At 39.1% G+C, this 22,994-nt stretch overlaps 1 protein-coding gene across 1 annotated transcript; it reads left to right on the top strand.

Moving 5' to 3' along the window:
- The first annotated feature begins 3,069 nt into the window (after positions 1–3,069).
- Positions 3,070–19,880, top strand: KATNA1 (katanin catalytic subunit A1). The gene is made up of 11 exons (XM_009281397.2): positions 3,070–3,119; positions 4,126–4,300; positions 5,026–5,183; positions 7,512–7,692; positions 9,756–9,877; positions 11,546–11,651; positions 12,080–12,238; positions 13,386–13,512; positions 15,193–15,327; positions 15,596–15,722; positions 19,536–19,880. Exons 2-11 carry the CDS (start codon positions 4,130–4,132, stop codon positions 19,732–19,734), a joined length of 1,485 nt encoding a protein of 494 aa, XP_009279672.1. The 5' UTR covers positions 3,070–3,119; positions 4,126–4,129; the 3' UTR covers positions 19,735–19,880.
- The last annotated feature ends 3,114 nt before the right edge of the window (positions 19,881–22,994 follow it).

The raw sequence follows: 22,994 nt of genomic DNA, 5'->3' as shown, positions 1-22,994 counted from the left end.
CTTGTTGATACCAAATGTTGCTAGGACTGGATGTTATGAAGGAGAGTATTAAAGCTGGAAGGGAGCTCAGAGGTGATGCAGTCCAATCGCAGGCCACCATGATCAGTAAAAATGGATTCCTGAAAGCTCTTACTTTGGGGGTTTTTTTTCTCTTCTAGCTTGTGAGAGAACTTTCTGAATTTTACATGGTTGCTTTGATGTCAGAGCCTGTATAGCAGGCTGAAATAATGGAAACATGTACAGTCTGCCAAAATTCAGGCTCTGGCTTAGTCCAAACATTAAGGTTGGATTGAAGGACTCTAGAAGTATTTTCCTTGTATGGCTTGTGCTCTTCTCTGAGACAGCAGAGTAGCTGATGGGTCCCCCATAGTAACTGATGGACCCCAACTTTAATCTTCCCTCCCAACATCTGCATATCAATCTCTTCTTTTATTTTTTAAAGTTGTGGGGGATTTCTTTGTGAAACAGGATTGCTGTTGTACAAGCAACAATAGTTACAGCTTGTTACAAATCCAGGGTTAAAAGCTTCCCAAATTCTAATGTATGAATGCGAGCAGAAATTACGTATAGTCATTCCTTATGATAATTCCTTAAAGCCATTGTGGAAAACATGATGTGTCCCCAGTGTTTTCTTGATGATGGTCAGGCTGCTATCTTTGAAATAAAATATAAAAATAAGTTCCAAAACCTCATTCTCAAAAGTTGTAGGTATCTTGAACCTTTGTTAGGTTTCAACTCTCGCTGCAGTTGGCTGTTCCAAACTCTAGAGGTATTTCAGGTGCTTGGAGCAAACGATAAAATGTATTCTGTTACTAGAGATGGGTTAATTTGATGGGTTTCTATTGTGTTAATTTCATGGAACCATATATACTCATGGCTAGTGTAGAGAGTGAGTATTCTTATTGTGAAGCGTGTGTGTTTGTACACAGTGTAGAATTAAACTTGCAAGACAAAGTGCTTAGGTTATTTTCCTTATATCCTGTTCGCTGTAAACTTTACAAGCTCATTACTATTTCAGTTGCTGTTGGAACATAGATAACTTCACTGGGCATGATTCATGGAAAGGTCATAGCTGATAAGTGCAGCTTTGTTGCTTTGACATCCTGTTACGTGATAGTACTAGGTATCTGGAAATACTTCAGAAATTAAGTGGTGCAGGACTAGTTTTGTGGGTTTTTTAATTCCTTCAGGTCTGGTTTAACCCTGGATTTGTGTGTACTCATGCCTCTCCCACGTGTGTCTTACACCCTACTCTGCGCTGCCACAGTCTACTATGACTTTCTGCTGCAAACTTTAATCTGGTTTCAGATTAGTACTCTAACTGCATTTTTTTCCCTGTCTTAGAACCGCTTCAGCATCTTCAGTTGCAGGTGCAGTAAGCCCATAGACTCGCACTAGTGTATCAGCTCTGATGCTGCCTGTATTCAAGTGGCAGCAGCAGTGGCATGTCCAGACATAAGCAGAGCCAGCAGCTTTTTCTGCCCCACTTGTACGCAAGAGCCTTGTATTTGGAAGCCATTTCAAGCCCTTCTGCTCTTATGACTCAACATGAAGCAACAAATTAAATTGGTTTTCTAGTTTAAACTAAATTCTCTTGCATTTTCAGTATCACTGATGAAACAGATGGATTTCCGGGTTTTCGCTGGAATTACTACTTTTGGTTATGTTGGAAGCATTATAAATTTAAGTAAGCACCCTCATTCTTCTTCTGTGTCTGTTTCTCCTTTCTGTCCTTCCTTTCGTTGTCTTCTCTCACCTGAAAATCACATTTACTCTCTTGTTATGTGCAGTACTGTCATTTTGGACCCAAGCTTTCATATCTTTCTGACATAGCCTCTTTAGGTTTTTTTTTATTCTTGCTATTTTCACATTTCTAGATGAAAACTACTCTAAAAGCTTCCCCCCCCTCGGATATTTAAGCAGAATTGCTGTTCTGCTTGGGTTGCTCTACAGCATTCGGGGTAAAAAAAGTTATCTATGACTTCTCTCTGTGTTTGAAAGTCTGGTTTGGCTTTACTAACTTGCTCTTACTTGATTTTTAAAATGTTTATTAGCATCTTGCTCAACTTGTGATTTCAGTAGTGTTAGTCATCGGTTTGAATTCTCAAGACAGGCAAACAGGTGTATCTGGTAGGATGAGCAGGAGTGGAAAAGCTTGCTCCTAAATAGAGCAGTGAAAACTTTGGTAGTATCTGTGTGATGATCCATACAGCAGTTAACAAACATCTTCAGGCTCTTTCTCCTGAGGTAAAAAACAACAAAACTCCCAAGTCAAACTGTGTCTCCAAAGCCTAATTAGACTGGGATATGGTAGTCTTTGTAGTTGCTGGTCACATTAACTCTTATCAGCTTGTAGACATCGTTTTGGCCAGCACAGCGAGTCTCTGGCCAGGGTGAGATTATATAGTGTAGGTTCTTACGATAGCAGGTTTCCAGATGCAACCCCACGGGTCCCTTCTGTGTGGATGGGCGTGGGCTGTCAGAGGCCCGTCTTCAGCTCTGCTGCTGCCAGTGTTTTGCTGTTTGGGCTGAAGCTTTTCACAGCAGCTATCTGCTTCAAGGGAAACTGGGGAAGGAAGAACAAGGAAGGAAAAAGAAGAGGATGTTGGCTCAGGAATGGATCAGCTGTGTGTCTGTGCAATAAAGCTACTTGGGAAGGGGACAGAAAAAGGAGTGGAAGTCTTAAAATATTTGATTTGTACTTAGCAGCCCCTCTTTACAACGGGGAGCTAATATTTTAGCAATAGATTGTCTGGTGTGTGCAAAGTGTGGCTTCTGAAACCTCTGAGATAATGCATCCGAATTTGACCATGACCCGGTCTTGAAATGTGTTCAGTCTTAAGTCTGTTTATTGCGCATGTGAGTTTAGTACCTCTTACATTCTTTAAATAGTTGATCTGTATCAAGTATGCTTCATCCCAGGGCTTAGCCATAATTGCTTGTCTGCAATTGCTTCTTACTGGTACTGGGTACAGGTACTGAAATGAGAGCAAGACGACTTTCTTGCAGGCATGTTTATTTGCTTATTTTAAAGTTTTCTGTGCTTGGTTCTAGGAAATTAGGAGGAGAGTGGGGAAATTCTTGGTGCGCGAGAGACATGAAAAGTGGAGACAGTGCAGGTATCTTGGAGAAGAAGGGGATGGGATGTCTAAGTAATGGATAAGAACATAGGATGACGGCTATATGGACAATGGCTGTACCGTAAAGAATAATTCTACTGCTTCTACGTATTGCTGTATTTGTATAAGTAATAATTCTATGCTTTTAGATTAGAATAATCTAAAAGTGCGGATTCTGCTAGTGCTAGTAAGTGGAAGTGGTCACAGTCCATGATGTTTGCTCAAAAAAAAAACCCCACTGGTGGGGAAAAGTAGCATCGTTTTAAAAATAGGTTAAATAAAGTGGGTAGCTACACACTAAATGTTTAATTGTGGCCTTTCCTTACCTTTCAGTGAAAACTTAGCAGCCTCAAGGTTTTTCAAGAGTCTCTTTTTAAGTGTAAAAACGAAGGTGATAGGAAGGTGCAAGCTGGGCATGGAAGGAAGGTGGATATTTGTTTTGAAGAAACATTAAATAAAACTGAAGAATTGTAGAATCAAACAAATGGAAAAAATAGTGTTCTCCACAAAGCAAAATCAGACTGTTAAACTTGTATGCATGGAATGTTAGGGCAAAAAATTTAACAAAACAATGCATCTGGAAGAAGGGCTTTGGTTTATTGTTTGTTGGGGTTTTTTTAAGCTACAGGCCATTATAGTATGGATGATGTAGTGCGAGCAGTAAAATATCAATTTATATTACCATAGAATCAAGAGGGAAGGAGAGTATGCAGTTGTGGCTTGCAATGGTGCATTTAAATCTGCATATCTTGTATATGCTTTTCAACAGAATCCTCACTGCATGAAACAATTCTATGAAATTAAGAGTTTCATTTCCAGTAATAGAGAAACAATTATCTCTCTATACGGATGACATTTATTCTAGGACCTTTTTCTAACCAGTATATTTCCAGCTTCTATATTTTGATATGCCAAATGAGGTAATGAGCATTAAGAAAATAGTTGCAAAAATTTGTTCTGGTCCTGGGATTTTTTTTTCCCCTTAATATTTCCTATTTTTTTTCAGCTTCATGTTGAACATGAGCCTTGTTATGATCAGTGAGAATGTAAAGCTGGCCCGTGAATATGCCTTACTGGGAAATTATGACTCTGCAATGGTCTACTATCAGGGAGTTCTTGACCAAATGAATAAGTACCTCTACTCTGTCAGAGATACGTATCTGCAACAGAAATGGCAACAGGTAAACAGTACTTTTCTGGGATGTTTTGAGGGAAAAGCATTAAAATAGCAAAAATTGCCAAAAAAAAATTTTATGGTAAACAAAAGTGTAAAAATACTTACACCATTCTCTGATAAACTGTAGTGCTGTTATATATAGGCTTTTTTGTTATTATATAGACTTATCTAAGTCTTCTTTATGACTTCTTGGTCTGACAGTGACAAAACAGGCAATGGAACACAGCCCTGGGGAGCCAGTGTACTGCCTGGCTTGTCAGCTTGTTGCTGATGAGTGCCTGTGTTACGCTGAAGTTTTTTAGGCTGGTATCATTTTGAATAGTCTTATTTCCCTCTCAGTGCTTTAGTAGTGCGACTTACAGATCCTTAATAGAAACTGAGTTGTGGCTACCATGTTAATTTATCCTTAACACAAACCATCGTTTCTTTGTCATTGACATTCAATCTATTAGGTTGCATTCTTTTCTGTCGTACTTGTTTAATATGCAAAATTTGTCAAAAGTCCCTTTGGTGTTAAATCCAAAGTCTATTTCTTTATTCTTTAAATGTGCTGAGGAAAGCAGAAAAACTTTCTTAATATCTGATGTGCATTATTCTCGTTTATTGAAGCAGAATCAGGTAGCTTGTGAAACCTTGTGGAATCCATCCAGGCATTACATGTGCTTGAACAGAGGACTGTTACAAACTTATTTGCAATGTGCTCAATGTACTTTTTTTCTTTTTAATCAGGTTTGGCAGGAGATAAGTGTGGAAGCTAAGCATGTGAAAGATATAATGAAAACACTAGAGAGTTTTAAACTAGACAGTACTCCATTGAAAGCTTCGCAACAAGAATTACCAGCTCATGATGCAGAAGTCTGGTCTTTGCCAGTACCTGCTGAACGTAGGTAAGAGGAAACCTGAAGACCTAAATTAACGTTTATCAGGGCAAAGTGTGCTTTGACTTCAGCCTGTTCCTGTATAATTTTTGTTCTGGAACTTAGATGAGTAACACTTACACCAGCTGCTTGCCACTGTTTGTGGTGAAGGAGATGCCATTTTGAGGCAGCCTACTTCAGAATGTTCTGGGGCTTTTATCTCTTGACTAATGTCAAGTTTTTTTGTCTGTTGGGTTTGGTGGTTTTTTTTCCCCCGACTTAAGATAAACTTGTTATTCCATGGAAGCTCAACTCTATTCCTGAATTGATCTTCTCATCAACTTTAAAATGATTCTGCATGTAGCTGATATGAAAAGGATGAAGACGTATTATCAGAGTAACACTAAAATCTAGAAGTGTCCAAGCTGAGTTCCTTTTGTGTAGCAAGGTGGTTCCCTGATCTCCTTCATGAACCAGTCAGTTAGGCTAGCATAAGCTCAAGGGAAGGGGTGGGAACAAGCAGCTGCCGGCAAGCCTGCTTATTTCAGAAGTGGTTTTGAATTATGCTGGGTTAGTGTCTGTGAAACCAAGGCCTTGCGGTATGGTTTGACGATGTAGCTGCTGCTGAAAGGATAGTCCTACCTTCCACAGTTGCCTGAGTATTTTTCACTTTTGTCTTTGTTGACATTGATTAGCTGGTTCAGGATGCTAAACTGGCAAAAAAGACACTGTTTTGTGGGGCTAGTGGGCTTTTTTTGTTTGGCTTTTAGTTTGTTTGGGTTTTGTTGTTGTTTTTTTCCTGAGAATTAGCTATCTGAACTGGTTAATTGGAGGTTCTAACCCATGCCATGGCATGAAGGAGGGAACAGGAGTGCGTGCAAAGCAGACATGGAACTGTGCATTTTGACAGAAAGTGACTATTAGATCAGCTTAGCTGTACTGTCAAACTGTTCTTTGAGGCTTTGAACTTACAAGCTGTTTCTCACAGACAGATAACTTCAGTCTTTACAGGTACACTTTTACCTTTTTTTTTTTTTAATTGATTCATTTTAAGCCTGTTTTTGGAAAGGAATGGGTCTTGTGATCACACTGTTTCTGTTTATCTCATTTAATAACTTTGGAACACTGCTAGCCAATATTCATTCAAACCTTCTGGAAGAATAGTCTGGGAGGTAGAACTTTTCTAATGTTTTAAAGCTTTCTAGAGAAGAGAGACACAAACTCATGTTTCTAAACAGGGAAAGACTTGAGAGAACTTTCTATTCCATTTATCTTGCCAGCTGGTGAAGTATTGAGTTGTGGTAATATGAAAAAGCCACAGTGAAAACTTGGGCCGTGTTGCGTTGGAATAGCCACAGTAAATTCCTATACTGAGATAGCAGAACTCGCAAATTTAGGTGGAAATTAGATGTGTAATCACACTGTTCCTTTATTTTGAGCTTTGGGGTGGAATTCAGAGGTGGCTAGGTGTTCATAAATAAAAGTATAGGTTGGTAGATACTCCATTTGGAGAGTGAAAAGACTTTAATGCTTATGATCGTATCATTAGCATATTCATGTTGCCTAATAGGCATTTCACCCTGAAGAGGTATGTACGGTTCTGACAAACCTGCTGCTGTGAATCAATGAAAGACTGAAGGTACTGGATCCTGATGTAGCTTGAATGATATGTCAAAACACATCTTCTAGTTCAAGTAAATGCTCTCCAAATCAGTGTCTTCCATTTTCTGTTCTCTAGAAATATCCCTGAACTTAAATTTGACTAGCTGCTTATTGCTGGAATTTTAGGAGGGCCCATGGAAAAAGTATATCTGTGAGAGTAACAGATTTGTATGGGGAAGAAACTGAATTTAAAAAAAGAAATCCATAATACCAATCGTGCTACTGGTTTATTCATATGTGCTTCTAAAAGTAGTCTAGTTTCAAACAACTGGAGGCTTCGCATACATATTTTCTTTCCCAAGAAGTGAAAATAAAAGGAAGTGAAAATAAAACTGTCATTCCCAAGAAACCTTTACATTTCTTTGGGTAGGAGAGTGAGGACCATTGTGATATGGAGAAAATATATTGGGGTTTTTTTTTTGTTTTGTTTTGTTTTCTAAGCTCCATAATACTAGGATTACTTTTATTTCTGAAATAAAGAAAGCAAGGAGCTTGTTTTAAGCAAATGAGCCCTGAGCTTGTGGCAAAGGGAAAATGGATTTTTGGTGACTATCTAAAAATGTCTGTCTTGTTTCTGACATACAGATTTTTATCTTGAACAAAATGGCTTTTCAGTTTGTAACCACTTGATTTGGTTATGTAGTGCTCACCAGTGACTTTACACTGAGTCTTTTTGCATGTGTTACAACTAATTAGACCTTCGCCAGGACCCAGAAAACGTCAGTCTGCTCAGTGCAGTGATTGCAGAGGTCACAATCGTTTAAGTGCAGCTGTCAGAGGCCCTCACCGTCCATCCTCTCGAAATCCCAGTGATAAAGGGAAGGCGGTCCGCAGCCGGGAAAAAAAGGATCAGCAAAATAAAGGAAAAGAGGAAAAGGTAAGCTTGCAAATAACTTTATGAAGTTGAGAAACTTAGTCTTGCTTTCTTAATATTGAGTGTATTATAAAATTAGATGCCTATAAAAATTTCTTCTGCTCAAGTCAGCATGCTGATTTGAATCTCACCTTGTAAGGTATCTTTGCTTTATGGACAGTCTTGGTTACGGATTAATTAAAAAAAATCAACAAACCAAACCCTCATCTGGAGGAAGTGATCTGGTAGAAGTGGGCTTGTTTACTGCAACTTGGAGATAGTGTTGTGGTTTAATCTCAGCCGGCAACTGAGCACCACACAGCTGCTTAGCCACTCGCTCACTCCCCCCCGGCGGGATAGGGGAGAGAATCAGAAGAGTAAATGTGAAGAAAGCTTGTGGGTTGAGATAAAGACAGTTTAATAATTGAAATCAAATATAATAATAATAACAATAATAAAAGAATATACAAAGCAAGTGATGCACAATGCAATTGCTCACCACCAGTGGACCAATGCCCAGCCAGTCCCCGAGCAGTGGCCCCCTCAGCCAACTCCCCCCAGTTTATGTACTGAGCATGACGTCACATGGTATGGAATGTCCCTTTGGCCAGTTTGCATGGGGAGCTGAAAAGTCCTTGACTAGTGTAAGCACTGCTGAACAACAACTAAAACATCGGTGTGTTATCAACATTGTTCTCATCCTAAATCCAAAACACAGCACTGTACCAGCTACTAGGAAGGAAATTAACTCTATCCCAGCTGAAACCAGGACAGATAGTTGTTTAAAATTACACCACTGTATTACTGAAACCGAGCCTGATGGAGCTCATTCAAATGGGATGTCCTTGTGGGTTCTTTAATTGCTTTCGTGTATTTTAGACTGCGATTGACTCCGCTGTTCCAAAGCATTTCAAGATTTATTTAATCTTAAAGGGAGACCTTTACTTATTTTTTTGTTGAGATCTGGTATTAGCTCCAGACTCCTTTCAGTTTAAAGCAAACAAAACCCCAACATACTTCATGAGAGAGAATGATCTATGATCTATTCTTTGCAATCAGAGTGCTTTAATTTTTGCTTGTGTTCTGGTCTCCATAAATTTAGTTGATGACCAGAGTAAGAGATCATACTGAAGACACTAAATTCATAGTTTTCCAGAGTCTGAATAAATCAAATATCCGTGTAATAGTTTGTTAGCTTCAGCAACCTTACGTTACGGCAAGGCGTGATGGCCTGTGGAAGTAGTATAAACTACAAGGGTGGAATTGTTTAGCTATGTAAGCTACTACTTTTATTAGGAGCTAAATTACATTGTCTCTGAGCGATAATCCTCTGTCACTAAGGATATACACACACAGAGACAGGATAGGTCTTTTTTCTTTTTTACAGTTGTTCTGTCATCACCAGTGCTTGCTGTTAAGTGTATAAAAAAACGGGGTACGTCTAGTGCATTTTATTTCCTTTCGGTTGCATGGTCTCTGCTGTTTGAGCCCTTTCAACTGTGTAGCTTCTTTGCTTCTGCTCTACTGCAGAGCTGCTTCTCTGCTGTTCTTGTCCATGCTTCTATATCAATTAGCTCTTTTTTACTTATGTGGTCTTCCTGCAGATCACCTTTGCTCATCCTACATATGGAAGTCCTGCTTAATTTTTTTGTGTCACATATATATGACATATTTATGACACTTACAGGATTATATACTCTAGCTCAGCGTGACACTTTCTGATCCAGTCTCACGCGTAATTCCCTCTACCCAACTACTGTCTCAGTTTTTGATTACTCTGGGAGGAGAGGCCAACACCGTTATACTGGGATAGGTGTGTGCAGTTTTGATTACCTGCTAAAGCAAAGAAACTGCATCAGTACAATATGCTGGCTTTGGGGAGAAGGAAATGGGCCCAGGGCAGTACAGAAGTCTCCGTGAACCACATATTACTGCTGCACTGCAGGACCTATGGATGCTTCATAATTTTCATGCTAGTTTATGTTGCCACCTTCTAGAAAAATGATGCTATTGCAGACTTGTTATAAAAATCCATTAGTAGCATAACCATTGTTATGTATTTACGTTGTTATATCCTTTATATGTAGAACAAATCCACATCTGAGATTTCAGAGTCTGAACCAAAGAAATTTGATAGTACTGGATATGATAAAGATTTAGTAGAAGCTTTGGAAAGAGATATAATTTCTCAGAATCCCAACATTCGATGGTAAGTTTGAATACCAGTCTTTCTGAGTTGCTGTTTCTTTTTCCTCTTATACAGTATGACAAGAATTAAGTATTTTAGCATATGCTTACATATAAAAAGTACCTACAGGTTTTCTTCACTCATTAAATAGGCAACTAAACTTCTTATGTAGTTGAATATTTTTAGAACTTTTTTTTCCACCCATAGATTCATAGTATTGGAAAGAGATATAATTTCTCAGAATCCCAACATTCGATGGTAAGTTTGAATACCAGTCTTTCTGAGTTGCTGTTTCTTTTTCCTCTTATACAGTATGACAAGAATTAAGTATTTTAGCATATGCTTACATATAAAAAGTACCTCCAGGTTTTCTTCACTCATTAAATAGGCAACTAAACTTCTTATGTAGTTGAATATTTTTAGACTTTTTTTTACTTCTTATGTAGTTGAATATTTTTAGAACTTTTTTTTCCACCCATAGATTCATAGTATAGCTTGGGTTGGAAGAGACCTTTAAAGATGAGCTAGTCCAACCCCCTGCCATGGGCAGGGACGTCTTTCCCTAGATCAGGTTGCTCAAAGCCTCGTCCAACCTGACCATACAAAGCTTCTCAAACTTTTCTAATAGTCTTGAAATCAATTTTTGAGATACTCTTTTGCAAAGATTCTAGTGTCTGCCAGCATCTCTTCATTTAAAAACCTGTTTTGCTACCCAGGGCCGTACCAAGATAGAAAACCAATTAACAAAGAAGTTATGTCAATATAGGAACCCTTTGAAATCTTTCTGGACATGATGTGACCACCAGTGTAAAATATAACCACGTGTCAGTACCTTTACATAAAGGTGTTAAATATTAAACCTTATACAAAGGTTGTTTTGTGTTCCAAATGTTTCCAAGCTTACATGATTTTTGTGAGGATTAAATGAGCAAAAATCTTCTGGCAAATAAAGTAGATTTAAAAAAAAACGAAGCAATCCCACGAACAACTTTGTATGCATGCAACTGTCATGTATTTTAGTTTATAAAAACTGAAACATATATTTACATATTAATGAATCTTAAATTACAGCTTCAGATTTGAAACTAAGTCTACACACGGATATGTTTTGAAACCAAAGTATTACTTGGGCACATGCTGTTAAGTGCAGTGCCCTGAGAGTTACCCTCAAGAAAATAAGACCAGCCTATAAGGTATCTAAGAATTAATACATTTGTAACTCTGAAAAAGAATTCTAAAAATTCTCTTTAATTCAGCTCCATTTACTAGTCTTCAGTAAATTGTTCTCATAATGATGAAAGATGGTGTTCAAGTTTCAGGGACAGCCAACCTCTTGGCAAAAAAAGAAAGCATTATCTGTAACTAGCATAAGTTTAACCAACTGGCCTTATTCTGCTTATTCTTTCTGTGAATAACAACAGTAGTGCTCTAGTGAAATAGTTAACGTGTCTCTCTTTGCTTTTGCATCCAGCTGGAGTCTACTAGCCAGATGTCAACTGTAGTTGTTGTAGGCTTTTGCCACTAGAACGTAAATAAAACCAACTCATTTTCCTGAATTATGGAAGAGCTGTTACACAACAAGAAGTTTAATTGCATATTGTTTTGAGCTGTGGACTGATTCTTTTGCAGCCTGTCTGAATCTGTCAAACAACTTTCTCTCTCTCTCTCTCTCTCTCTCTCTCTGGTCAGGGATGAGGTTGCTGATTTAGTAGAAGCCAAAAAGCTGCTTAAGGAAGCTGTAGTTTTACCGATGTGGATGCCGGAGTTTTTTAAGGGAATTAGAAGACCGTGGAAGGTATGAAAAAAATCTGATCCTGTGATCATAAGTAAGATTCTGAGATTGGATCATGGCGGAACAAGAAATTCCAGGTGTTTTACAGTTTATATAAATTCTTTCCACTTTTTAGTAACAAAATTTATAGTGAATAGTACTAACAAAATAAAGATGTCAGCCAGATAAATACACTGTCCGCAGCTATATTGTTGCAAGTAAACAATAGTAATTAATTACTTACATTTGAATAACTTTTCAAGGGAAAGTTTACGTCTAGGATTTTAATATTACACTATTAAACAAGCTGTGAAATTGTCTCTGTTTTGATTCTTGTAACTTTTCAAGGGAAAGTTTACGTCTAGGATTTTAATATTACACTATTAAAAAGCTGTGAAATTGTCTTCTGTTTTGATTCTTGTGCAAAAAGTGGTTGTTCTTCATTTTAATAGGGTGTGCTGATGGTTGGTCCTCCTGGTACTGGGAAGACCCTCCTGGCAAAAGCTGTAGCCACTGAATGCAAGACTACTTTTTTCAATGTTTCTTCTTCCACACTTACCTCAAAATACAGAGGAGAATCTGAGAAACTTGTTCGTCTACTGTTTGAAATGGTGATTGAAGTTTCTGAACATAAATAGTGAGATAATGAAGTAGAATTACTTCTGGAATAATGAAACCTTGCCAAGATGTAGAACTCACAGCATACATAAACAGCTCTCCAAGCTTCAAACACTTTAGGACCTTCTGATTTGGCCATGTACATTCAAGATCTGGTTATTCCTAAATAGCTTTATAAAAACTGAAAAATGAGGTCGTCTTTATTTTCAGAGTTAGCTTGTTACATTAGAGGTAGCTTGCTATAAACCGATGAGTGCTGTAGAACATAATTGAATGTAAAACTGGAGATAGAATCTAATTGTTTTCTGGGTGAGAACCCTACTCAGGTTGTGCGTGTTTTCTTGTTGTTGTGGGTGGTTTTTTGTTTGTTTGTGCTTAAAATAAGTGGACTTCCAAACTGTAGTTGGATTCAGAGCACATAATACTTGAAATTGGCTCAGAACACGTAGTCTGTCTTTTTTTTCATGTGTTACCAGGTTTGCATGCAGTGTTTCCTAGGGTGCCCAGTACTGAAGGGGGCAGCAGAGTTGCAATTACAGTAGTCAGAAAAGTCAGGAAAGGAAAAATTTTTTTAGAATATAGCTTGTTCACATTAAATGAGTTAATATCATGCCTATTGATCAAAAATGCATATACATAATGGACAGCATCTCAAGTGCTGTAGGACAATAGCTTTTATTATCGCAGATCCTTGTCTTTGACCTCTCTTGTTTTCAGAAAGGTTAGAGTTATTTTGCAGTTGATCTGTCTCTTGGACAGGTTCCGTATCATGGTGTTCTAGCCTAATGTTCATCCTAGCTTTAACTGAGTTCTTATTCAAGCATTCTGTGATGACTTTCACAGTTATAAATGTTATTCCTAATGTGTAAAACTGCCTTTAGCTTATTAAACATTTGTTTATAGCCCTAATAATTACAGGACTTTGCCAGAAACTGTTCTGCTCAAATGTTGTTAATGAATGCGCAGCTGCTCTGTAGTTGTGTGCAATGGTCAAAGAGAGGGAAGGTTAGGTATTGTTTGATACTTACGAGCTGATTCATTGGGATAAATGTCGCATTACTCAGCTCTGAATAAGCTGCTATTTCTTAAATGTGAGTAGACTGCCATTTCAGTTTCTGCTTTATCTTTTGCTTTCTTTAGGCTCGATTTTATGCCCCAACAACCATATTTATTGATGAGATAGACTCTATCTGTAGTCGCAGGGGAACGTCAGAGGAGCATGAAGCTAGCCGACGTGTGAAGGCAGAACTGCTAGTTCAAATGGATGGTAAATAACCTGATCACTGGGAAGTGCTGGACTGGAGGAAGCTTGAGGGTGGAAAAAAAACCATCAAAACTTCATTCTTCAGAAGCAATTTGTTTGAAAGGCTTACATAAAATTGGGCTAAAAAGATACAAATGCACTATTCCAGCTGTCAGTGCGGAAGGAAAGAAGATACCAATTATTTAACAATCTTTTAGCATCTGAGCAATGACCTTATATTACTGACCCAGAATAATGAAGACTCAGTGGAAAATACAAGATTTCAAAACTGCAGAAGAAAAAAAGTATTAATTGCTCCTCTCAGTCTTTACCTAGCATGTCACTTACTTCTCCAAAGCCAAGTAAAAAAGTGGTTCAAAAGAACTGTCACCTGTTCCAATTTAAACTTCAAAGGCAATCATTACACTTAATTTCTTTGGGATCTCTTTTTTCTCCTAAAGTTTTATAAATAAAAAATGAAGGCAATTTTTTATAGAAGTGGTTGGGAGAGTTTTCTTTTTAAAACACTGAGTTCATTACAGCTATTTGGCTAATATTTCACAAATCAACAATGTTTAAAAGTAGGTAACACTGGAAAGTTGCTATAGAGGCGCCCTTTTTATACTCTGGTGAGCAGGAAGAAGGAAAGGAGCAACTGAAAAGTGCTGATATATGGAGTAATTTGTGATAGAATTCCATGAGTCAGAAGAGTTGTATATTTATTTCTGGTTCTCTGATGTAGATACCTTTTTATGTTTGACTTTACATAGGAGCAGAGCTGTAATACTGTTCTCGTAACTCAAGTATGTACATAAGCTAATTTTATTAGTAACAAGTAATTTGAAGTCCTTTTACTTGAGCGTTCATAAATGGTGTTTTATATGCAAATTTTCAGGCAGACTAGGTACAATGGCTATTCCACAGCCCAATCCTATGATTATAAGCAAAAACAGTAAATGCAGAGGGTAGCAAGTTTAATGAAATGAACTTCTTCCTATAGCAGCAGTTTCACAGTACTTTAGAGACTGAGGTGTTCTCTCTGCCTCTGAGAAGTTGTGATTCAGTCCACCAAATTTAAACATTCGCTTCAGCAGCTTGCAAGAATCCACGTGCGTATGTGAAACATTTGGCCTGAATTCAGAAGTGAAGAAACTTTGTAAGGGAGTAATGCTGCTTTTGCGTGGCTGTTAGTGAATACTGTTGTGGGGAGGGGGGTGTGTGTGTCTGTTTTTTGGTGTGGTGATGGTTTTGGGGGGTGGTTTTGTTTTTCCTCACATGCTGTTACAGGATGTTGATGTGAAAATTCAAACGCTGTGATAGCAGAAATACAAACAACTCTGCTGTAAAAGCATTCCAGCCATGATAGAGAGGAACTTCCTGATCTGAGCAGTGGCCTATGCCACTGCTCCTAATTAAACTGAGTCTCCATTTTTGCTTGCAGGCTGCCACATAGATGAAAAACTGAACTCTCTTAGTGGCCTATGCCACTGCTCCTAATTAAACCGAGTCTCCATTTTTGCTTGCAGGCTGTCATATAGATGAAAAACTGAACTCTATAGCACTTAGTGATTCTGTTGCACTTAGACTGTCTAAAGTGCAATAGAGTAGCTGCTTTAATATTATAGAATTGTGGATATCGTTCTCTCTATACGTGAAATTTCACAAAACATATATACATTTTACTTCCTCTTTCCTCCAATGCAGGTGTTGGAGGGGCTACTGAAAATGATGATCCTTCCAAGATGGTCATGGTACTTGCTGCTACTAATTTTCCTTGGGATATTGATGAAGCCCTAAGACGGAGATTAGAAAAGAGAATTTACATTCCTTTACCATCAGGTATGAACTCTTCGGGAGAGGAGTGGTTGAAAAGACTAAAACTTAAACTTTATCAATATTCCTTTAGTTTTGATCACCGAGTTTAAAAATCTAATTGATACATGTATGCAAATCCATTTATGAATTCAGGATCAGGTTAAATCTAAACACTGAACGTTTACCTTTGTAGCAAGTAGTGTCCTTTTTCCTCATTCGGCTCTCTTCTCCAATTCATTATTTATCTTCCGAGAGCAAGTTGTATAGACTCAATTTTCTATTCTTTGATTAGCAAAAGGTAGAGAGGAACTCCTAAGAATAAATCTGCGAGAGCTGGAACTGGCTGATGATGTTGACCTTGCAAATATAGCTGAGAAAATGGAGGGTTATTCAGGTGCGGACATTACCAACGTATGCAGGTACGTTAACATTGCATCATTTGTGTTACTACTGCTACAAACTCTGAGAAAACTGTTTGTAAAGTAACTAATTTACATGATTAAAGTTGTTGGATAAAAACAGACTGTAACTTGTCTTTTATGTACGGCTAAAAGGTGAAATACTGCATTAATATTTACCTAGATTTCCATTTGATATTTTCATATAATAATGATGAAGAGCAGTTGCAACATAGTAATCCAAACAAGCTATGATTTAGGTAAAATTCCGTGTTCTTTCATGCACACCAAATTCCTTGCATGAGGAATATCCACAGGATGGTAGACTTTAACTTGTAGGGTTGCAGTTTTTCCATTGAGGTTATACTACTTCAGCAGAACATCCATGTGTAAGAGGCGATAGTAGGGTTGCAGTTTTTCCATTGAGGTTATACACATAGATGTTCTGCTGAAGTAGTAAGAGGCGATAGCGGCAGAGGCCAGAATAACTAAAGTAAAAACACAGCGTGTTTTTTCCTTCATGGCACAGAAAAAGTATACCATATTGTGTGACAGCACGAGAGCTGTGTACTCAGCACGTTGGCTTTAGTGGTGAGGCTGACTTAAGTTTCCTTCTACCTCCTCCATCTCCCTTCTCCTCACTACTGTTTGCACACAATCATTTGTGGGCCTGTCCTATAACCTAGATTGCTGAAATAATCGACTAAAAATACCTTCTAACCCTTCCCCAATCTTTTCTTTTCTTTCAAAAATTGAAAAGGGAAGGAAAGGACTGATCTGTTAAGAGACTAATATCAGTCATTTGGTTTACATGTAAAGATTTGCACTGGCACAGTTGCAGCGGTGGCAAATTATGGAAGCAGCAGTAAGGGACGAAGAACCAAAACTTCTTAAGATGCTGTTGTCATCTAATAGGCACCTGCGTAACTACGATTTCAGGCTTTGGAGGTAGCACTGAAGTGTGGCAGCGCAAGGCTTGAGCTCCAGGTTGTGCCATCGCAACTGTTGTGGGGCTGTACTTTGAACAGGGTAAGAGAACTGTTCTGGATTAAAAACATCTCGCACGCAGATCCGTTTCTTGCCTTGATTCCTAATACAGCTCTGCAAACACTTCTCAGCACAACTGAGAGGACAATATGCTGTGCCGCAGGGATGAATGCGAGTGGCCTGGACGCAAAACTGCCACCAAAGGCTCTATCAGCAGGGTCCCTTAAGGCTGAGCTAAGAGTTTGGAGGCTCAGTACTATTTGCTGGGCAAACCTTACACAGTGTCTGGGAAAAGAATGGTAGTTAGTTGCTCTGAGTCAGCGTTGTGCAGATTTGTTTCATTTGTAGGTTTGTGAGATGAATTTGTGGTGTTCTTTTGCTCAGTCTTGGTGTTGGCTGTGCTTTGAAAGGAGTTTGTGCTAATAGGTTCATGTTACATGAAAGAGAGTTTATTTGGCCTGCTGCTTTGTGCATTTCAGCTGCAGTTTGTCTCCTCCGGTCTGTTCAGTGTTTGTTACTTGTAATTAATTTTATACTGGATACCAATACACTTGTTTAAAAGTCAGAATACTTGTAATGGTTTTGAGTGAATTTCATCTATATACATACACACACACACACAGATGTGCACGTTGTGCTCATATACATACACACACACACACACACACACACAGATGTGCGCGTTGTTGCTTTTTATTTTTTAATCGAAGTCCATTTGTACAAATCCTATTAAAAAAACAAAGCAAAAGCAAACAAATGAACAAAAAACCCCACAAAGAAACATCCGAGTCTTTCATTTGTGGCAGTCTCCTTAGAGATGACTGAGGTGGCAGCAACCAGAAATCCAGACAAACTGGGGTTTGGATGTGCATGGTTTGAAATTAGTAAGAAAGTACTCATATTAGCCTGTGTATTTACACTTTGTAAATGGTGTCAGGAAAAACAGATTTTAAACATCATTGTTTCATTTACATTGAGACAAAAAGACGTATGGCTGCTTTAAAAGTGCTTTTGTGTGGTTCAGACATACAGTATATAAGCGCAGTAAAGTTCAAACTTGTAGACTGTAACAGTCCTTGCTAGTGACACAAGCAAAACTTGAGAAAAAGTGAGCCAAGAACTCTGGTTTGCTCAATTATTCTCCTACCTTAAAGAATTTGAGGTGAGATCCAAAGTTTGCTGAGCCAGAGTGAAAACCAGTCAGAGATAACCGTACAGTTCTAACAGTCAGCATATAACCATGGAAAATGAAGGTGAAACTTCATTTTTAAAAAGACATTCAGGAAATGTAAAATGCATCTAAACTGCGTATTAGATGTGAGTATGAACTGACTTTGAATCGTTGTTTTGAGCGGACTGTGAAGGTTGAAAGGCCTTTGGATCGGAACTGACTCCGGCTGCGTGTTCCAGTGGGTGGCTGCTTATTTTTTCGAATATAGCTTTGGTGCTTCTCCAGGCACTAAGGGTGCATTTGAGAAAGCACTAAGAGTTGACGTTGGAATGACTGGCAGCAAAATGACTTTCCAGAAGAAAGTGGTGGCAGCTGCGCTTTAATTTTGTGGTTGTGTCTGGCTATGGTGGGTGGGGGTGGGTTGGTTGGGTGGGTTGTTTTTGTTGGGTTTTTTTTTTCTGTGAACTGCTGTCTGGAGGCAAATTAGATGCATGGGATGCTTCCCCCATCCTTGCACACCCCCCACCCCACCCCCCATTGTGTAACACTGGCTTTTAGTTCACAAATGATGATATAACAGCAAAGCATGGTGATATTTGACTAAGATGGAGTCCAAGAAGGCAACTTTTTTGGGTTGTTCTGAAATTCTAGTTGTTGTATTATGCATTCTAATTACTAACAATTATTTAGTAAATCCATGAAGTCTGTCAGTTATGCTTTCCTTTGGGGAGAGGGGGTGGAACTGAAACAGAGTATGCTGAAACCATCTTTCTAAATCCTCCTAGAAGACAACGTGTAAGTTTTTCTCTTTGGATTCTCACCTACTAATATGACACTGTTGTGATATCGCCAGGATTACCCTTCCATCTTTTTCACTGCTAGACAAATAAGTGGCATTTTCTTACAATAATAAGCTGTATAACAATGAATGAGCAGGAACTGTAGTCTTTCAGTGTTACCCGTTTATCACCTCACCAGCTCATCGCCTACAAAATTGCTTTTGTAATTTAAGAGCAACAGATGTCTAAATGTTGGAAATACTGTTGGAAATCCACATGCAGTCAAACTTAACGCAGCAAGAAAATGACGTGCTTGTAAAGACACTTAATGCTTATTGAGGCCAGAAGTTTGAGGAGCCGTGGGCTGACCAGATTTTGTAGTTTAACATTTAGCTGTGAATGTATAGGTTGGAGGTAGATACTGTAGACCTCTCTGTCTCCGAAGTGGGATTCCTGTTTGGATCGGGAAACATTCAAAACATTCCAGCCGCTTCTCCTATACATCAGAGGAGTGAAACCATTACTTTGCCTTGTTCCTGTTTAAAAATACTATGAACAGCAGCTACGTCGTAGGCGTGCAGTGGCATGAGATAAACCAGTTTGTCTTTCCTTCTTTTGCCTAGCCTGTGAATAGTAGCTATTCAAAGATCCAGTGAGGATAAATCCATGTTTGAAAAATATGGATGGCATGGCATTGTAGGTTGTACAAGCACTTGGAGGTCTTCCTGTAAAAGTTGACAATTCTTTATTGTATCTTTTTGAATGCAACAGCTTCACTGTGATGCTATGTTGAGCCTTTCAAACGACTGAACTCACCATCCTGTACTGAGTAACATTTTTTTTTTTTGCCATCCTGTACTGAGTAACATTTTTTTTTTTCTTTTGTGTCCTTAATAGAGATGCGTCTTTGATGGCTATGAGAAGGCGTATTGAAGGCTTGACACCAGAAGAAATAAGAAATCTTTCCCGAGATGAAATGCACATGCCAACAACTATGGAAGACTTCGAAATAGCTTTGAAGAAAGTTTCTAAATCTGTATCTGCTGCGGACATTGAGAAATATGAGAAATGGATAGTTGAATTCGGATCATGCTGAGTTGTCTTATCTTGAAGAAGCCACCTTATGTCTTAAAACAGCTTTAGAAGTAATAAGTAGTGTGTCAGTGCACTGCGTGCTCCTTTTAACTTTTGTAATTTAAGAGCAACAGATGTCTAAATAAATTTCTTTTTTTAAAATGCAAATTTTGTCTAGCTCTCTTTGAACTAGCTCAAAAGTTACCTGTTTTTCTCAAATGTGAAAGATATTGATGGGGTCTGCTTTGATCGTCAAGATTTTAAAATGGCTTAAATTTAATACTCGAACTCCTGCATCAGAGGGTTTACTCTAGAAAAATAGCTATTGTAACAAAAAAACCCCAAAGTGGCCCTGCTAAAAGAGTAAGGGATGCTGAGAACTAGAAAATGGGATGAACAAGAGGCAGTTACATAGGTGGTTTTGCTAGCTGACCTTAGAGAATTCTACCCTTAAACTGTTTCTGAGGTATTAATAAAGAACCTGTACAAACAGCAGCTCTTGCGCTACTAACAGTCAATGGGTTCAGCTGAAGTTTAAGTGGGGGGTAGGGTCAGCACTGGTTTACAGTATCTCTGAAGTAACATTAAAATACATCCAGCCAGTGTAAACTAATTCTGTGCAGCCAGCAGCGATGCAGTCTCACACGTGTAGCCTCCTTGCAAGTCTGAGAGAAAACAAAGGCTTTCTGGCATTCTGAAATACGGTTTTCTTCCTTGACTGTATGGTACCGTAAGCTCCAAAACTCTAGGTAGTTGGGCGGGTTGGGTCCTGGTTTACACTACACATTTATTCTGGTAAGGCTGTTCTGAGAAAGCAGTGTGCTTGTTATGTTTGTGCTCAGTCGATTTCTGTCCATAACCCCGACTTCACAACTGATGTAAAATTTAAATTCTCTTTTTGCATTACTTGACAAGTGGAATGGAGAAGCAGTTCTCCGAGAATGGTTCTACAGTGACCATTTAGGTCAAAATTTTAGATTTTGCTCAACAGTGGTCGTTGTAACTGAAACATCTATCATCTCTGTCCAACTCCTATTATTTTGGAAATACTTCTTCCTGCTAGCTCGTCTCGGAGCGGCCAGCTGTAGTTCTGCTTACAGCTAAAGCTCATGCTTTTTCATGGATAGGATATGCCTGGACTTGTTTCAGCTGGTAGATAACATGCTGTACGAAACTGGCTGTGGAATTCCTGTCCGTGTGTCCCTTCAGATGCTGTAAGGCAGATGGAAAGGACAAATGGTAATGGGAAGGCAAACTGGCAGCCTGACTAGAAGGCAAGTGAGTTGTATAAATGCCATTATTGTGAACATCTTGTTAAGGTACTTAAAATTCACTGCTATGTCATGAGCGACAGCTGGACACGCCGGAAAGGGACTTTCCGCAGTGCCGATGATGAGACACTCTATCTAGTAAGACACTGAGATGCAGGTATTGTTGAGAGCTCCTGAATCCCTGGGCGGACCTGGCATGATGAACCCCAAAATGAAGGGAAGATGTTCAGGCGAGTATACAAGTGTGTGTATTTGTAGACTTTCTTCTCCAAAATGGAAAACAAATTTACCTCTTTCCTTTCAAAAGGAGAGCCATATGTGTCAGAGTTCAGAAAAAGATACAGTATTTTGAAGAAGTGGGTTCTCTTAATACTTGCGTTTCTGTTTGTAAGTTAGGATGAGTATACAGCTGTCAGTTGTGTTGCAGATTTCTTCTCATAAATCAATTCATTGCAAGCAAACCAAAATACTCAGTCTGTCACCTGAGTAAGATGGTGACACAAGCTTTAGTCCTTGGAAGCAGTCCAGTAAGGGGCCACGTAAACTGAAAGCATGATACATTTTGAGAACTTCTGAAGTAAACCTCCTTTTAAAAGCAGTAGTTTAGTTCTACAGCTCAACCAGCCCCCTTCGCTCTAAATGAGCAAAACGAACACCTGTGTAATACCTGGTAGACAGAGGGGAAAAAAAAGTGGTAGATGCTGAATCTGTAGCTCAGAGGTTCATTTTGTTTTGGAATGTGGAAGGTGATGATGCCTACCCCTGATACCTACCTCCTGGATGGAGGGAACAGCCCGTGCCCCTTCACTTCCTGCAAGAGACGTTCTGAGGGTGAGACAGAACAGAAGGGCTGCAGCGAGAGCCACAGGTCATGAGAACAGGAGATAATTGTGTGGGATGGGAGTGGAGGGTGGGTGTTGGTTTGTTTTCCCCCAGCTGGGACCCCGTATCCCCGTCAGCTCAGGTACTGGGAAAATGAGACCTACGATGGCTGCCACGCAGAACAGTTGCCCTTTCCAAACTGTGTTAGTTCTGGTGGGGAGTTTTTAAACTGTTTTACAAATGGTTCAGAGTGGTCCCAGCTCAAAGCAGCACTCCTGTGAAAGGCGTGAGACTTATGACTCAGGAAAACCACGTACATGCTAAAGCAGAGCACTAGTGCTGTAACTCTTTAAGACTTGATAGCTCCAGCTCCATAGCATAGCGGCATTGTCCGGTAATACATTTATTCGAGATTTGCACTACTTATTTAACTTCGTTAACCTGATGGTAGTATTTCTTCCCTTGTGCTTTGTAACTTCGAGAACACAGTACAGAAGAAAAGAGTATTAATTTGCTCATGGAAATCAGCCAAGTTGTGAAGGAGTACCAACACTTTTTGAGGCTTAACCACTCATTTATTTATGTTGCAGGTGTTTAGAGTTAAGTCTCTTGTTGCTGTGCAGGTGCTCGGTTTACAGTTTCGTAAGTAGGGATGCACAGAGCACGTGCTAACAGCTGCCAGATTTCCATCTGCGTTGCAATTTATACTATGCCTGTGCAGTAAGGAAGAACCGTCGTGTAGCGTGTCCATCCTACTCCTTGTTTGTTTGGGTTGGTTTTGATTTTTTTTTTTCTAAGAAGCTAAACTTCAGCCTTATACACCACTTCTATTTGAGCTACGTTAATGAAGGGGCCAGGGCTATGTTCATGAAGTGGAAAGAACATTAATTTCCACATACATGGAAGAAGAGTTTGTCTACGACTGTTTGAAGACTTGCTTCAACAGTTCCTCTTGTCTGTGCAGTCACCACTCTGGTGCTAGAGTCTCAGCGGTTTCCCGTTTAGCCATGGATGACAACCGCCCCTGTGTCATGTGTTTTCTTTCACTACGCTGCATTCTTAATTGAGATGCCTCTGTAGCTCCAGCATCGCCTCTGCCTTACGTGGTTACGTTACCATGATGGTGGCTCTCTTGTGGTACGGCCCTGGAAAGCACTGCTTGGGGCTCCAGGGATGTCAGTCACCGCCC

This window comes from Aptenodytes forsteri, unplaced genomic scaffold (genome assembly GCF_000699145.1).
Source record: "Aptenodytes forsteri isolate BGI_AS27 unplaced genomic scaffold, ASM69914v1 Scaffold82, whole genome shotgun sequence".
Lineage (NCBI taxonomy): Eukaryota > Metazoa > Chordata > Aves > Sphenisciformes > Spheniscidae > Aptenodytes > Aptenodytes forsteri.
Note: the sequence above shows the minus strand (reverse complement) of the source record. Positions and strands in the feature narration are given on the sequence as shown.